General features: G+C 40.8%; 1 protein-coding gene and 1 pseudogene across 1 annotated transcript; one reads left to right on the top strand and one right to left on the bottom strand.

Moving 5' to 3' along the window:
• Positions 1–9,675: 9,675 nt before the first annotated feature.
• LOC129887715 (stromal 70 kDa heat shock-related protein, chloroplastic-like) lies at positions 9,676–14,250 on the top strand. Its single transcript, XM_055962915.1, has 8 exons — positions 9,676–10,332; positions 11,145–11,397; positions 11,909–11,988; positions 12,100–12,242; positions 12,329–12,427; positions 12,544–12,733; positions 12,818–13,216; positions 13,457–14,250. The coding sequence occupies exons 1-8, from the start codon at positions 9,781–9,783 to the stop codon at positions 13,859–13,861; spliced, it is 2,121 nt and encodes a 706-aa protein (XP_055818890.1). The 5' UTR covers positions 9,676–9,780; the 3' UTR covers positions 13,862–14,250.
• A 351-nt stretch (positions 14,251–14,601) lies between these two features.
• Positions 14,602–15,910, bottom strand: LOC129884396 (uncharacterized; annotated as a pseudogene).
• Positions 15,911–17,306: the final 1,396 nt, after the last annotated feature.

Here is a 17,306-nt window from a genome sequence, read left to right as displayed (position 1 = left end):
AGAGTCTAGCTCTAAAGGCAACTCCAACTCATAAGCAACACTCCCAATCCGCCTCAAGATCTGGTAAGGACCAATATATCGAGGACTAAGCTTCCCCTTCTTTCCAAACCTCATGACACCCTTCATGGGTGACACTTTCAAATACACCCGATCATCCACCTCAAACTCTAAGTCTCTCATCCTCACATCGGTGTAAGATTTTTGGCGGCTTTGGGCTGTCTTTAGCCTCTCTCGAATAACTCGCACCTTCTCTATGACTTGATGAACAAGGTCAGGCCCAATCAACCCGGCTTCGCCAACTTCAAACCACCCAATGGGAGATCTACACCTCCTCCCATACAAAGCTTCATAAGGAGGCATTTGAATGCTTTCATGATAGCTATTATTGTATGCAAACTCTATGAGAGGTAAGTGATCATCCCAATTTCCCTTGAAGTCAAGCACACAAGCCCTCAACATATCTTCCAATGTCTGGATGGTGCACTCTGCTTGGCCATCTGTCTGGGAATGAAAGGTTGTACTCAAGTTCACCCTCGAACCTAATCCCTTCTAAAAGGATTTCCAAAATTGGGAAGTGAATTGAGCTCCTCTGTCTGAGATGATAGACAAAGGGACCCCATGTAATCTGACGACCTCCTGTATATACAACTTTGCATAATCTTCTGCGGTATCAGTAGTCTTAACCGCCAAGAAGTGAGCTGATTTCGTCATTCTATCCACAATCACCCAAATGGAATCATGTTGCTTTCGAGACTTCGGCAAGCCTGTAATAAAGTCCATATTGATCATCTCCCACTTCCATTCTGGAATTCCTATGTTTTGAGCTAAACCACATGGCCTTTGATGCTCAACCTTCACCTGTTGGCAATTCGGGCACTTGGAAACAAATTCCGCAATATCCCTCTTCATCCCACTCCACCAATAGATTTCCCTCAAGTCCTGATACATTTTCATGGAGCCTGGATGAATGGAGTACCTAGAACTATGCGCTTCGGCCATAATCCTCTCTCGAACATCATCGACATCCAGCACACACAATCTATTTTGGTACCTCAACACACCATCTCCCCCTATGGTGAAAACCATTACCTCTTGTTTGTGAACAACTCCCTTCAATTGGAGAAGGATGGGATCTTGGTCTTGCTTCTCCTTTACCTCTGCCACAAGTGAGGACGTAGACCCATCCTGAATAGTAACTCCGCCTTCATTGTTCTCTTTTAGATGAACTCCCAATCGGGCTAATCTGTGTACCTCCTTCGCCAATTCTCTCCTTCCTTTCTCCACGTGGGCAGTGCTACCCATAGACAACCTGCTAAGAGCATCAGCAACAACATTAGCTTTACCTGGATGGTAGAGGATGCTCATATCATAGTTCTTGAGTAGCTCAAGCCATCTCCTTTGCCTCAGGTTGAGTTCCCTCTGGCTGAAGATATATTGCAAGCTCTTGTGATCTGTGAATACGTCGACATACACTCCATACAAGTAGTGGCACCAGATTTTAAGCGCGAATACCACAGCTGCCAGCTCAAGGTCATGAGTTGGGTAATTCTTCTCATGAACCTTAAGCTGTCTCAAAGCATAAGCTATCACCTTTCCCCTCTGCATCAGTACACAGCCCAACCCAATTCTAGATGCATCACAATAGACCACAAAGCCCTATGTTCCCTCGTGCAATGCTAGAACAGGAGTAGTGGTTAGCTTGGTCTTTAATTTCTGGAAACTCTCCTCACAAGCATCGGACCATTGGAACTTAGCCTTCTTTTGGGTCAGCTTAGTCAATGATGATGATATGGATGAACATCCCTCTACAAACCTCCGATAATAGCCAGCCAAACTCAAAAAGCTCCTTATCTCTATCGGGGATGTGGGTCTGGGCCAATTCTTCATGGCCTCAATCTTCTGGGCGTCAACCTGAATACCATCTCCAGATATAATGTGGCCTAAGAAGGCCACTGATGCAAGCCAAAATTCACATTTGGAGAACTTTGCATACAGTACCTGGTCTCTCAAAGTTTGTAGAACAACTCTAAGATAATAGGCGTGCTCCTCTTCATTCTTGGAGTAGACCAGGATATCATCTATGAATACAATCACAAACATATCGAGATATGGTTTAAACACTCGGTTCATGAGATCCATGAAAGCTGCGAGGGCATTAGTCAACCCAAAGGACATGACCAAAAATTCGAAGTGGCCATAACGAGTCTGGAAAGCAGTCTTCGAAATATCACATTCCCTCACCTTCAACTGGTGGTAGCCGGATCTCAAGTCTATCTTTGAGAAACAAGTGGCACCCTGAAGTTGATCGAATAAGTCTTCTATTCTGGGGAGAGGATATTTTTTCTTTACGGTGACCTTATTCAGCTGCCTGTAGTCGATACACATTCTAAGGGACCCATCCTTCTTCCGCACAAATAGGATCAGAGCACCCCATGGTGAGGCACTCGGCCTAATGAATCCCTTATCTAACAAGTTTTTCAGCTGCTCCTTCAACTCCTTCAACTCAGCCGGAGCCATTCTATAGGGAGGGATTGAGATAGGTTGGGTATCAGGAAGAATATCAATTCCGAAATCGATCTCCCTATCAGGAGGGACTCTAGGCAGATCTTCAGGAAAGACATTCGGAAACTCATTGACAATCGGAACCGACTCCAGGGATGGAGACTCAATACTGTCATCTTTCACTCGGACAATGTGATAAACACACCCTTTTGAGATTAGCTTCCTGGCCCTAAGGTAAGAAATAAACTTACCCTTAGGCATAACATGACTACCCCTCCATTCTATTACAGCTTCGTTTGGGAATTTGAATGTGACAACCTGAGTTCTACAATCAATAGAGGCATAACAGACATAAAGTCAGTCCATGCCAAGGATCACGTCGAAATCAACCATGTCTAACTCAACCAAGTCAGCCAAGGTATCCCTGTGATGAATTGACACCGTGCAATCTCTATAGACTCTCTCAGCTAAGACAGAATCACCCACAGGAGTAGCTACACTAAAAGGCTCAAGAAGACATTCGGGAATTTTATTGAATTTACTATCCACGTAAGGAGTCACAAAAGATAGGGTGACACCCGGATCCATCAACACATAATAATCAAGAGAAGAGACTCGAATCATACCCGTCACGACGTTTGGAGAGTTCTCTTGATCTTGGCGACTACCCATAGCATATAAACGGTTGGTACCTCCGCCGGTGCCTGAAGTAGTGCCCCTCTGATTAGCTCTAGTCGGGGGTGCGGTGGTAGAATGTTGGGCCCTGTTCCCCCATGTTGGACACTCCTTCTGAAGATGGTCTATTTGGCCGCATTTATAGCAACCAACCCTTCCCGCTCTGCATTCTCCCAAGTGGAGCCTACCACACTTGCTGCATGGTGGCTTCCCCCTCATACCTTGACCCACGCTAGATTGGGATTGCGAACCCCGAGGTCTGAAATCCTGGTGACTCTGTCCCTGCCGATCATACCTGTTCTGCGGCATAGGTACACTGGCGGTGGATGAGGCATAGTTGGGAGGCATCTTTTGGAAGAAGGACTTGTTGCCCTTGCTTTGCCTCTGTTCACTCTCATGGCCCGCGGATCTTGCCTTCTTACTCAGATGCTCCTCTCTGTCTTTTCTTTTCTCATCCTCCACTTGTTGAACATACACCATTAATCTCGAAATATCCATGTCTGAGATCAACAATGCTGCTTTGCATTCCTTCTTCACATGCCTCCCTAATCCGGAGATGAACTTTCTCATCTTTGACCTCACATCTGGGATCATTTCTGGAGCATACCTGGATAACTAGATGAACTTCAGGCTGTACTTCTTAACTGTCATGCCTTCCTGTTTCAGATTCACAAATTCCTCCACTTTTGCTTTCCTCAATTCTCGGGGAAAGAAGTGGTCAAGGAAGGCTCCCTCAAATTCATCCATCTAGCAGGTTCAGCATCCTCACCCCTACCCTGTTCCATTGGTTATACCAAATGTTTGCCACATCTTTGAGTTGATACGACACCAACTCGACCCCCTCGATTTCCATAGCATGCATAGCTTTCAGAATCTTCCACATCTCATCAATAAAGTTTTGGGGATCTTCATCGACCTTAGAACCCGTGAATGTCGGTGGGTTCATCCTTAGAAAGTCTCTAATTCTAGTGGCAGCAGATGACTCCTAGGAACTAGAGCTGAGAGACGACGAACTCTGGTTACCATTCCGGGCAGCCATTAATTGAGTAAGGGCAATCGCCCCTCAGAATTCTACCTCTGATGTGGGTGCAGGTGGAGTAGCTGGCACTTGGGGTGCCTCCGAGTATCTCGCAGGTCGGCCTCTAGTCCTTGTCGGGCGTGCCTCGGACTGGGGCATCTCTGCGTTATCAATATTCCTCTAGCTAGCAGTACGTTTTGGAGGCATTATCTGTAACGTATAAATGCACGAATTAGAAGGGAAGTTTCATAGAGTTTAACTCCATCGCACGAATTCAGAGTATGAAAGAAGTGAAACAATTCCCAATGTCCTATAGCCTCCTGCTTATAAGTGTGGTGCACAACACACCCATAAGCAAGACTCAACTAGACACGGCTCCATAGACTCCCTAGGACACTTGAACTCTAGGCTCTGATACCATGTTTGTCACGCCCCGGGAGGGTACCCTAGACGTAACCGACACCCGAAGGCCATTTATGACCTCCGAGCGAACCACCTGGTCCAGTCACACATTCATTCCATCACATTCTCTTAGCGGAAACTTCAATTAATAAAATACTGATCATATATATATATATATATATAGGGGTCGGAGGCCAAACATTTACAACCCAACAAGATAATAAAATAAGACTCCTCAAAATAACAGTTCGACCTCCCCACACTCCAGTGTATGAAGCCTCTATCAAAGTTTAAGAGGTGCCAATGACAAGTCCATAGCTACCAACAATCAAAATAAGAGAAACGGGAACAGACTGTACATGAAGGCTCAACATCCTCCAGAAACTAGGAGGACTAACCAACTAGCTGAGGGTGTATGTGGATCTTCAACGGAGCGCCGGTTGATGATCTCTAGTACCTGTCTCTGCATCATGAAACGATGCAGGACAAATGACGTCAGTACATAGAATGTACGAGTATGTAAAATGGCCGAATACAACGAACATCAAGAAAGGATCAAATCAACTCAGAAGCTCGACTCAAGAGGAATACCAACTCAATCAAATGTCCTAAGTCTAAACAAGAATATGATTTAGACGGGACCAATCACATACAATTCAACTCAATCTGACTCATAGTACTATCAAGACCTATTTGGGAGTTTCTCTTATCCAACAACCATCACTTATGAGCCAGTGAAGGTACAACAAAACGACGTTGTTGCCGCGCCCGTTCATACTTTGCCAGGGTATGAACGAATCAAACACTTATGGATCCAATCCAACCAAGTCCTATAATGACAGGACAAATCTCTTGGGGAAACATCCGACTTTAACGGTTCAATCCCCCTACGTTTGGCAACATAGGTATTGGGTTCGAGTATGGACTATACTCTTGCCCAATTCGGTGCTGATACTCCTCCCAAGACTCAATGCTCATAAAACTCCATCCAATCAACTCAATCAAATCATATCGACAAGTCTCATTACAACCTTGTCAACTCATCAACTCTATCACAATCAATCTCTTCCAATCATACTATCCGATCAATCTCAATCATATCCTTCAAAAGAAAATTTAAATGCACATATATAGCAACATCTAGATATACTCAATCATTTCCTCCATCCATATGAGAAATCTTTGAGACTCATCACATTTTCAAGACTTTAAATTTACATTTTTATAATAAGCAACATTTTTAAGAAAATAGCATCCTTTATCAAAATCTACATAGTCAAGAAGATCAATAGAACATATTTAGCAACTCATTTTCATCAACTCATACTCACATAAAGTCTCATTTTGGGAACTTCTTAACTTAACAACATCAATACATATAGAATCAAATAAGTAGGGGACAAAACTCATTTAAACTTAGACCATACCAAGAAACTCCATTTTCATGAACATCTAACCTCAAAGCAAGAATAGGGAATATGGGTGGACTCAAACCCATGTTTTGGATAACCTTACATACCTTAGTGAAGACTTGAAGAAAACCTTGTGGTTGGTCATCAATGGAAACTCAAACCTTGAAGCTCTTGGAACTCTTCTTGTTGGAGAAGGATTTGAAGAGGAAGAAGAAGAAGAGAGAGAGAGAGAGAAGAGGTTTCTAGGGCTTTTAGAGAGAGAGTGGGGGCTGAAGAAATGATCCCAAAATAGTCTAGGGTGATACATATATAATTTGGGGCAATTCCCAAATTGCCCCTTCTCAAAAGTTCTGAAAAATAGGCAAAAATGCACCTGGCGCGATAATGGCGCATCGCGCCATTGCAGCCCCAGGCTGAAACATGCCTAAAACCTGCACACCTCGTAGTGGCGCGCCGCGCTAAAGACCAAACTACTGAGGCATGTTTCTGGCGCGATAGTGGCGCGTCGCGCCCTTACAGCGCCAAGGCCATTGTTCTGAGTTCTGGAATTTGGCCTGAAAAACCCTGCACAACTTTTAGTGTCGCGTCGCGCCAAGGACCAAACTACTGAGGCATGTTTCTGGCGCGATAGTGGCGCGTCGCGCCCTTACAGCGCCAAGTCCATTTCCCCCAACAGTTGCAACCCAGGCCAAAAATGAAATTCCTACTGTGCTAGTTTATCTTAGGATGGTCATATCTTTTGACCTTGAACTCTAAAATTTACGTTCTTGGTGGCGTTGGAAAGAAGACTCGACGACCTTTAATTTGGTAGGTCGTAGGCCACCCAGATTGACGTCCTTCAAAAGATAGGGTCGTTAAAAGTCGACCCTTATACGAACTCATCCAAAACTTAGCCACGACGGATCTTTTGGACTTAGCTCGGTCCTAGGGGTCCTTGGTGACCCCACATCACCTCTAACACTGCTCAGTCCCTCAGAGACTCATCTTAACTCACGAATATACTTCAAGATACTCGGGTTCGACCCCTCCCGAACACAAGAAGGGTCCGAATCTTTGGAAGAATTTTGAGGGGTGTTACACTAAAGGTGTACTTGTGGCGTACATTTGTGTGATTAAGGACATGTATGAGGGTTCCAAAACCAGGGTAAGGACAGTAGGAGGGGACTCAGGGCACTTTCCCGTCGGGATGGGGTTGCATCAAAGATCAGCTCTCAGTCCGTTTTTATTTATCTTGGTGATGGATGAATTGACGCGATAAATTCAAGGTAAGGTGCCATGGTGTATGCTCGCGGATGACATAGTCCTGATCGATGAGACTCGTAGTGGAGTTAACGCTAAGCTAGAGGATTGGAGACATACCTTGGAGTCTAAAGGGTTTAAGCTGAGTAGAACCAAGACAGAGTATTAGAGTACAAATTCAGTGAGACACCTCAGGAGATTGGTGCAGAAGTTAGGCTTGGTGACCAGGCCATCCAAAAGAAAAGTAATTTCAAGTACCTTGGGTCTATCATGCCAGGCAGCGGGAAGATTGACGATGATGTCACACACCGTACTAGAGCAGGGTAGATGAAATGGAGGCTCGCTTCCGATGTGCTATGTGACAAGAAGCTGCCACCACAACTTAAGGACAAGTTCTACAAAGTGGTGGTTAGACCGGCTATGTTATATGGGGCGGAGTGTTGGCTGGTTAAGGTCTCTCACATTCAAAAGATGAAAGTTGCCGAGATGAGAATGTTGAGATGGATGTGTGGTCATATCAAGAGCGACATGATTAGAAACGAGGCTATTCGGGACAAGGTAGGAGTGACCTCGGTAGAAGACAAGATGTGGAAAATATGACTGAGATGATTTGGGCATGTGAAGAGGAGAGACACAAATGCCCCCAGTGCGGAGGTGTGAGAGGTTGGCCATGGATGATTTCAAGAGAGATAGGAGTAGGCCGAAGAAATATTAGGGAGAGGTGATTAGACAGGACATGACGCAATTACAGCTTACCGGGGACATGACCCTAGATAGGAGGGTGTGGAGGACCCACATTAGGGTAGAAGGCTAGTACATAGTCTCATTATTCTTCCTTATTAGTAGGCGCATTAGTGCACTATAATTTCTTGTGCTCTGATTTCTGTTATTATCTATTACTTTCTGTACTTTGAGTACTCCATTTTATCCCTGTCGTTCTCGTTATTTGCTTTCTCATATATGCCTTATCTAACCTCTTTTATGCTTTTATGCTTTTATTGAGTCGAATGTCTTTCGAAAACAGCCGTTCTACCTTGGTAGAAGTCAGGTCTGTGTACACTTTACCCTCTCCAGACCACACATTGAGGGATTTCACTGGATTGTTTTTGTTGTTATAGATTTTGATTAGAGGTGGGGTAAGGGAGGGAAGGGGAAGGGGGAGGGGAATGGAGATATTAACAATCTAATAAGTTTAGATTTTGGATAATATAATTAAAAAATATGAAGAACAAAAGTCTTTTCTTTTTACGATTATATGAATATTTTTTTCGCATAAATTGAATTACAGGTCAGAATATTAATGTCATGGGCTATTATTAGAGTCAAAATTAAATTAGAGAAAAGTAAAGTAATTAAAATACAATTGAAAAAATGTAAACGGGGGGTCGGGGGCGGGGATGAACTATTTTTGATAATATAATGGTGTAATTAGATAATACACATATTATTATTTATGAATTTTAAACGGGAGACATTGGAGAAAAGTAGAATAAAAATTTATATTATTTTTGACAATCAAAAATCTTTATATTGTAAATAATATAATAAGAAAAAATAAAAAAAATTGAGGGGTTGGGGATGGGATGTAGGAGTGAGCGCAGACTTTTCCTCCTCTTGTATTTTATTGAGAAATATAATGATAGTTGAATTTTGTTTTCAAGGTTATATAATTTTAACATGCTCAAACAAGATATTTTAATATGAAATAATTAAAATTATTAATTTAATATTATTCGCACATCGCACAAGTACGTATACTAATGAGATGATGAAGAGAACGTAGGCTCTCCAAAAACTTATATATAACCCGGGAGTTCAGGAGTTCAACATGTGCGACGACACTACTCATTTTTCTTATTTTTTTGTTTCAATTAATTAAAAATGAAGCAAGCTCGAAAACTTTTTCTAAATTTACATTTGTTTATTTATAGAATTTCATATTGGGGTACACATATTAATTGTACTGTCAAACAATTTAATAGATTACATAATTACTAATGATAAAAGGTGGAGTAGAGGATAATCTTTATTATTAATTTATAATAATATATTAAATATAATTGAGATAATGTAAAAGTACTTAGAACTATGATCAAAATTTGAGCGATTACTAAGATATTATTATCTCTTGAATTATTTAAAAATAAAATAAATATATCTTGAAATAAATATATTTAATTATTATCATTTCTCTCTATGTAAAATATTTATTTAAATTTCTCTTCCACTTTAATTTTTTTTCTTTCATTAATTTCTTATTTTTTCACTATTAATTTTTTTAAAAAAATTATGTGGACTTTTAAAAAAAATATATCTTTTAATTTTAATGTTTTAATTTTTTTATGTTTTATTTGATCTTTTTCACTTATTTTGATATTCATTCTAAATTAAGTTATTTTAAATACAAGATATCCTAACCCTCACCCTCTTCCTTATCTTCTCTTGTTCTACACTTGTTCCTCTAATCCCCCAATTCTCAATTCTTCGTCTTTTTCTAGGGTTAGTAGGTTTCCTTCACTCCCAACTTCAACTATGGCATCTTCAACAGCTCAAATTCACGCTCTTGGAGCCACATATTTCGCAAATTCATCTTCTTCCAGTGGAAAATCCTCAAAGTCTGTGTTTTTGGGGCAAAAACTCAACACTAGAACCCTAGCCTTTGGATTGAAGAAGAAGAAGAGCAGTTCCAGCCAGAGGAATGGCAGTGGTTACGCCCCGATGCATGTAGTGGCGGAGAAGGTGGTGGGAATTGACTTGGGGACCACCAATTCCGCTGTGGCTGCTATGGAAGGAGGGAAGCCTACCATAGTGACGAATGCTGAAGGGCAGAGGACAACTCCTTCAGTGGTTGCTTATACGAAGAGTGGGGATAGACTTGTTGGGCAAATTGCAAAGCGTCAGGCTGTGGTGAACCCGGAGAATACATTCTTTTCGGTGAAGAGATTCATTGGGAGGAAGATGAATGAGGTGGACGAGGAGTCGAAGCAGGTGTCGTACAATGTCATCAGAGATGAGAATGGAAACGTCAAGCTTGATTGCCCTGCCATTGGCAAATCATTCGCTGCTGAAGAAATTTCAGCTCAGGTATATGCAATATTGTATTCTGCTTCATAAACTTGTATTACCGCTTTAGGTTTGTTTTCACTTGCATTTATGGACTTGTATTAGTTGGATGCTTAGAAAAAATTTGCAGTTGGTGTTTCTGACCAGCCTGACTGGGAATATGTGGTCCTTGAGAAAGTCTGGACATTTAGGGTGCTTTTGGTATGGAGTAGGTAGAAAAGTTGATAACGGATGATATTGCACGTTGTAGGATAAAGTCTGGACATAATGTTCTAACCTAATCTGTTAAAGTCTGAGTGATAATGTCTAAGTATTGATTACCTCATCCAAAATTAGTAATATGTAAGTATTGATTGAAGTAAGAGATAATGAGTAGAGGTCTGGGAATTGTAAAAGAACATTATTTTTCCTTTTGAGACAATATAGTCCACAATTTAAGGTAACATTCGCTACAAGTCCAGGAAAATATTCCTCCATATGCCAGAAGGAGGAGGTGTACATTTTTCCAAACAATCTTTTACTCCATGTCTAAAAAGCGACACTGTAACTGTCTTCACAATTTGAGATCTTGAAGTTCGTTAATTCACATGCCTTTTGCTGGAGTTAGTCTGAACAATATGATTTTGCAGTCCAATAAATCATAAGTTATATGACACTCTTGCAAAGTTGATTAGACAAGAGTGCATATTGAAGCTTGAGCATCCAGCCAGATACTTTTTCTTGAGTTTTTATTTTTTAGTTCCAAAGTCAAGTGAGCTGGCCATTGTTTATGAGTTTTATTGCTTCCACGCTTCCGTTGACTTACTAATGATTTATTCTCTTTTCTGGTTTAGGTCCTGCGAAAGTTGGTGGATGATGCATCCAAATTTTTGAATGACAAGGTTTCCAAGGCTGTTGTCACGGTTCCTGCATACTTCAATGATTCTCAGAGGACTGCAACTAAGGATGCAGGTCGCATTGCTGGATTAGAGGTTCTTCGGATAATTAATGAACCCACTGCTGCCTCCTTGGCTTATGGTTTTGAAAAGAAAAATAATGAAACAATTTTGGTTTTTGATCTTGGAGGTGGTACTTTTGATGTATCAGGTAATAATGGCACTTTAGTTCCCTCCTGTGGTGTTAGCTCTGTTGTGCCTTGAATCTGTTCCCTGCTTTCTGTGCTTGGCTATGCTGTTGTGACCCGTTAGGTGATTTCCATACTTTGAGTTTCCAATAATCATGATGTGCATTCAGCCACAATTCATAGGAGAGTGATAGGTTAAAAACAAGTTTGTAGGGGTATTTTATAGAAAATAAAATAAAAGGTTTGAGGTAGTAGCTGCAAAAATTATTACTGCTGCTAATCCAATACCTTTTTAAGCTTGAGCTACGTGTTGAGAGGTTCTTAGGAATGGGCTTATAACTGGTAACTATTTAACTGTTGTTTCTTTATACTATATGACCTCTGTGCTGGCTTTTGCTACTGGTAGCTTTCCTATGTAGTGTAGGGGATACTACTATAGAATGTCTTTTTAACATCTTGACTTAATGTATTGACTTTATCCTTATATCTGTGAACTCATGCTTGTGGCAATTGTAACAATTTTTTTACTTGCAGTTCTTGAGGTTGGTGACGGTGTCTTTGAGGTGTTGTCAACTTCTGGTGACACTCATCTTGGTGGTGATGATTTTGACAAGGTTTGTTTTCTGTGCCCTCTAATGAAAATGTGTTTGTTGCTTGATTGAGCAATGAAACTCAAAATTACTAGATCCTGCTAGAAGTAATTTTGAAGTATTCAACGCATGCAGAGGATTGTTGATTGGCTTGCTGCTAGTTTCAAGAGGGATGAAGGTATTGATCTTTTGAAGGACAAACAAGCTCTTCAACGTCTGACTGAGACTGCTGAGAAAGCTAAGATGGAACTGTCAACCCTGACCCAGACTAACATAAGGTATGTATAATGTTTTCAAGCTTCATTTTGCTTCTTTTCCCTTTGTAGTTTTGTTATCTGTTGATTTTGATTTATTTTTTTTGTAGTTTGCCATTCATTACAGCCACTGCTGATGGTCCTAAACACATTGAGACCACTATCACACGTGGTAAATTTGAAGAACTATGCTCAGATCTGCTTGACAGGTAACAGCAATATAAAACACTCTCTTATAGCTTATCAACTTTGATGATTAAGTTGCCTGGCTCTTTACAAGTTAAGAGGGTTTGATGTCAGCTTTTTTGCTCTTGTTCTGCAATAGGCTTAAAACTCCTGTTCAGAATTCCTTGAGAGATGCCAAGCTCTCCTTCAGCGATATTGACGAGGTGATCCTTGTTGGTGGTTCTACACGTATTCCAGCTGTTCAGGAACTTGTTAAGAAATTGACTGGAAAGGACCCCAATGTTACAGTTAATCCCGATGAAGTTGTTGCTCTTGGTGCTGCAGTTCAGGTGAGAACTTTGTTTGTTCTATTTTCTTGTTTTCTGGTCTTGATTAGTGTTTTGGTGCACACCTCATTTTCTTCATTATTCTAGGCTGGAGTGTTGGCCGGAGATGTCAGTGATATTGTCCTTTTAGATGTCACACCGTTGTCCATTGGTTTGGAAACACTTGGTGGTGTGATGACAAAGATCATTCCAAGAAATACAACATTGCCTACCTCCAAATCAGAAGTGTTCTCTACCGCTGCTGATGGTCAGACAAGTGTAGAAATTAATGTCCTCCAAGGGGAACGAGAATTTGTTAGGGACAACAAATCTTTAGGCAGCTTCCGGCTTGATGGAATTCCTCCTGCCCCAAGAGGGGTTCCTCAAATTGAAGTGAAATTTGACATTGATGCCAATGGCATTCTCTCTGTGACTGCTATTGACAAGGGTACTGGGAAGAAGCAAGACATCACCATTACGGGTGCCAGCACATTGCCTGGTGATGAGGTATGTTTTTGACTTCCAATTCTACTAGGACCATGTCTCCTTTAGCAATTCTAGCTAGGTAGTTGTGTGAAGAGTTGTATCGTGTCTTTATCAGTTGCTGAAATTTGCCTTTTTTATTTTTCCTTCTTATATTGACTTTTAATATTTTTGGTTGTATATGGAGCAATATGTTGCATATCATTCCATTCTAACTCCCCTTGCTGCTGATAAATGATGGGATTCCTGGTTGCATGGAAACAGGTCGAGAGAATGGTTAAAGAAGCTGAAAGATTTGCCCAGGAAGACAAGGAGAAGAGAGATGCCATAGACACAAAGAACCAGGCCGATTCTGTTGTCTACCAGACAGAGAAGCAGTTGAAGGAACTTGGAGACAAAGTACCAGGGCCAGTGAAAGAAAAGGTTGAGGCTAAACTTGGAGAGCTTAAAGAAGCAATTTCAGGAGGCTCAACTCAGGCCATAAAGGATGCTATGGCTGCCCTTAACCAAGAAGTAATGCAGCTTGGTCAGTCACTCTACAACCAGCCTGGTGCTGCACCAGGTGCTGGTCCAGCACCTGGCGGTTCTGATGGACCTTCAGAATCATCGTCTGGGAAGGGACCTGGTGGAGACGACGTAATTGATGCTGATTTCACCGACAGCAAGTGAGCGAGCATAGAAGAGTAATTTTGAGGCTATATTTAATTTTCAGCTTTTATACTCTTGCTTAGGTTGTGTATAAGGAATTTAACTTTGTGCACAATTACGATTTTGGGAGACAATTTCTGGTGGAATATGGGGTATTATGCAGAAAAGATAATTCATACAGGGAACTAGAGGTTAGAAATGTTGAGGTAGTTGGGGTTACTCTTGATTGCAAAATGAAACAGTGTCTACCTATGAATATATTTTTAGAAATGTTAGCGGTTCAAACCAGAAGGTTAGAGAAACTGCTCTTTCTGGTTCTCTCACCCTTCTGTGGATCCTTTCCTATAGCTCCTTGTGTTTTTGGATTACTTGCTGGTTATTGGAGTGAATGAATTTGGATTTAATTCTTAGTACTGACGTTGAAATAGTTCTATTTATCTTTTCAAGCTCATATCCTTTTTATATTTTCAAGCTCATATCCTTCTATCTTTTCAAGCTCATATCCTCTACCATGGAAGCTTAAATCCTTTACTGTGCTTCTATTTCAATCAAGAAAAATGACAAGTTCAAGTTTAACGCAAGTACAAATAATTGTCCTGAGGAACCATTCAGAATTTCAGTATTTATTTATTATACAAAGTCCAAGGTAAAGTTCCAAAGATGAATGTACATCCCTTCTTATATGATACTGTACAGTAACGTATACCAAAGAGGGTGGGGAGGGAGGTTGTATGTGGAAATTGCAGAGCACATAAGAGTCTTTAAGTATCCCCTGAGCTAGCCATATTAGAGAATCGAGGGCTTAGTCGAATGGGACTGGGAGAAAAGACTACTGGTTCTTCTTTCCACAGAATAACCCCCTGGTGAAGCACAACCATTTCCTATCTCCATAGAGTAACTGCTCGGCGATGAACTTCCATTTCTCCTTTCCCCACAATGGCCATAGTCATCAAAATGCATACATTTTGTACAACAGCCACTGCCACGGCTGTGCCTCGAGGGTGATTGATAGTAATGTTGGTTATGATCCATTTGATACCTTAACCCCTCAGTTCGACCAACAGACCTAACAGAAAACAGTCTGTCTGGCCCTTTGACTGGATCACCAGGAGGCTTGTTTAACTGGTAGCCATTGTAGTTTTGTTGCCTGAAGTTGTAATAGTGATGTTGTTGCTTCTGCTGCAATGATTGATGGTTATGATGTAACCCATGTTGCTGCTGGTTAGTAACATTGTTAAAGCTAGGGGAACTCTGAACTTTGTGCAATTGACAAAGATACTTTGTAGCAAAGTCTCAGAAGAACAAACCCGAAAGAGGCTTGGCTTATGCTTAGAGATTGTTGTATCCTAAGCCCTGCTTCCCTTGCACGGATTATACCATTAATAGCATCAATGTATCGCTGTTCTAGAGGTTCTGGAGGTGTCGTGTGGTGGTCCACCACGTCAGGCTTTGCTGGGTAGAGGAAGGCACGAAGCCTCGAGATCCCTGCACTTTCACAACGATCATATTCTTGTAACATGTGGCGTAGATCTTCGTCTGTTTTTACCGAGATCAAGACGTCAAGGTCCTCGTGTACTAGTTGATATTTGAGAACCATGTCACCCTCAATTTGAGGAGTTAGCTTCTTCATGAGTTCTGTAATGTGGCGTAACAGTCATATTATTTACTCGAAAACTCGGATTCTGCTTTAGAATTTTGATTCATATGGAATTCCAAAATTAAATTTCTTTGAACCAAAGTCAAGAATCAATGAGGCTGAAGCTGTAATTCTTGGTGATTAAATGAGTCTTGTCAATTATTAATGTAACTTATTCATATAAACAAGACGGCTCGATGCATAAAGCTCTTGCTATGTGTGGATCTGAGAAAGAAATGAAATATATTTAATGTCCCGAGGAACGGAGATAACACGTGTCTCGCCACCGACATACTTGAGGTGGCCATCAGCTAGTTGAGGAAGAATTTTTCCTCCCTGGCTACACAGAAATTTAATCCTACTCTTAGGGGAGGTTGGGCTGGACCCTAACATAAAACAGGTTCCTCCACCATGGCAACTCCTTCTATTGGCATTTTCAAAACAAATGCCAAAAACCCAACAAGATAAAATGAAATAAAAAAATTTAAATACACAAAGGGAAGAATTGGAATTAGGATAATAAGAATATTATTATGTTTCAAGAATTGAGATGATAAAGAGAAGAACATTCAGGTATTTGTGTATATATAATATGTAGAAATTGTTTTCAATTTTTTTGCCACATATTTGATTGTCTGGCTCTAACAATAGTGAAAATAGCAGGAAAAAAAAGAAGGGACTTTTCTGGTATATAGGGATAAACAAGGCTATTAATTTGTGTTAATTTTTATGGTATTTCGTATACTTGTGCATTGGATTCAAATCCGGCGCCGGAAGAAACCACGTCGCCACTATCAAGCTGTGTGTCGGAAACCCCTGCCTCATCTACCAAATTATCTACTTTACCTATATTCCGAACAGCGACGACTACAGATTCGTTGGGGTTGGTATTCATTGTGACGTGGATAAACTGTGGGAGGACTATGAACTTGAAGTGTGTTGATCTAGGGGAGTGTGCATTATGGAGATGATTTGCAAGAATTACTTAATATGGCGGCTGCAGGATGTAGGAAGAGGAAGATTAGCGGTGCGAAACCTTGGTAAGAGTTTGTGAAATTTAATTATTATTTTTTTTAATTTGATTTTGAGACAAACTGTAATATTTTTCAATATATACGGTAAATCTCAGTTTGTTCTATACTTGTGCATTGGATTCAGAAATGAACTCCTTTTTTTTGGTATCCCGACAATCTGTGGGAGGTTATTACATACTTTGCACTTTCTCAACCCCAAGTCTACGTGATGGTTTAGTGCTGCACTTGTTATGATTACTGTCATGGGTGAAGTAGAAGCCTATCCTGCTTTACTATCCCGCTACAGTCTGAAGAGGGCTTTAGTTTTAGATTCGAAGTTGCGCCTTATGATTAGATATATAGTTGATAATATAGATCAATCTATTGGCGAGGGAGAGAAAAACGCAATAAAAAGAACAGGCAATGAGCCGTGAACTTACAATGTATATTATCTAGGGTCAATGGAGATGCATTTATGAGCTAAAATGTCAAATCTATATCTAATGGAATGCAAAGTATATCACAACAGAGCGCAAATGTTCTTAAATGAAAAATCCTTACGAGCTTAAATGCTATATCTATTCTGATTGTGAATACTAAGCTTCAACATGCACCCATTGGCCTGTTATGTCTCAGGTTGCGTATCCCCAGGTCCTAGGTGAGTGAGCCTTTCAGATTCTCACTAGTTCCTCCAATTAAATTAATTGAGGACTATATTTATACTGTTAAACTAGGAACTTGGTTGCTTAGCTGAAAGTCGAAAACTGAGGCCTTTGAACGACTTTTTCAAAATATCCACGCTCACTCTCAGCTGGGG

The sequence above is a fragment of the Solanum dulcamara genome, chromosome 4, assembly GCF_947179165.1.
Source record: "Solanum dulcamara chromosome 4, daSolDulc1.2, whole genome shotgun sequence".
Taxonomy (NCBI): domain Eukaryota; kingdom Viridiplantae; phylum Streptophyta; class Magnoliopsida; order Solanales; family Solanaceae; genus Solanum; species Solanum dulcamara.
The sequence above is the reverse complement of the archived record's forward strand: the minus strand, read 5'-3'. Positions and strand labels throughout refer to the sequence as shown.

Bases quoted from the DNA above. Each gene is read 5' to 3' on its own strand.
- LOC129887715 (XM_055962915.1), top strand. From the start codon at position 9,781: ATGGCATCTTCAACAGCTCAAATTCACGCTCTTGGAGCCACATATTTC. The intron at 10,333-11,144 runs GTATATGCAATA...TTTCTGGTTTAG, and splicing joins CTGAAGAAATTTCAGCTCAG to GTCCTGCGAAAGTTGGTGGA. The intron at 11,398-11,908 runs GTAATAATGGCA...TTTTACTTGCAG, and splicing joins TGGTACTTTTGATGTATCAG to TTCTTGAGGTTGGTGACGGT.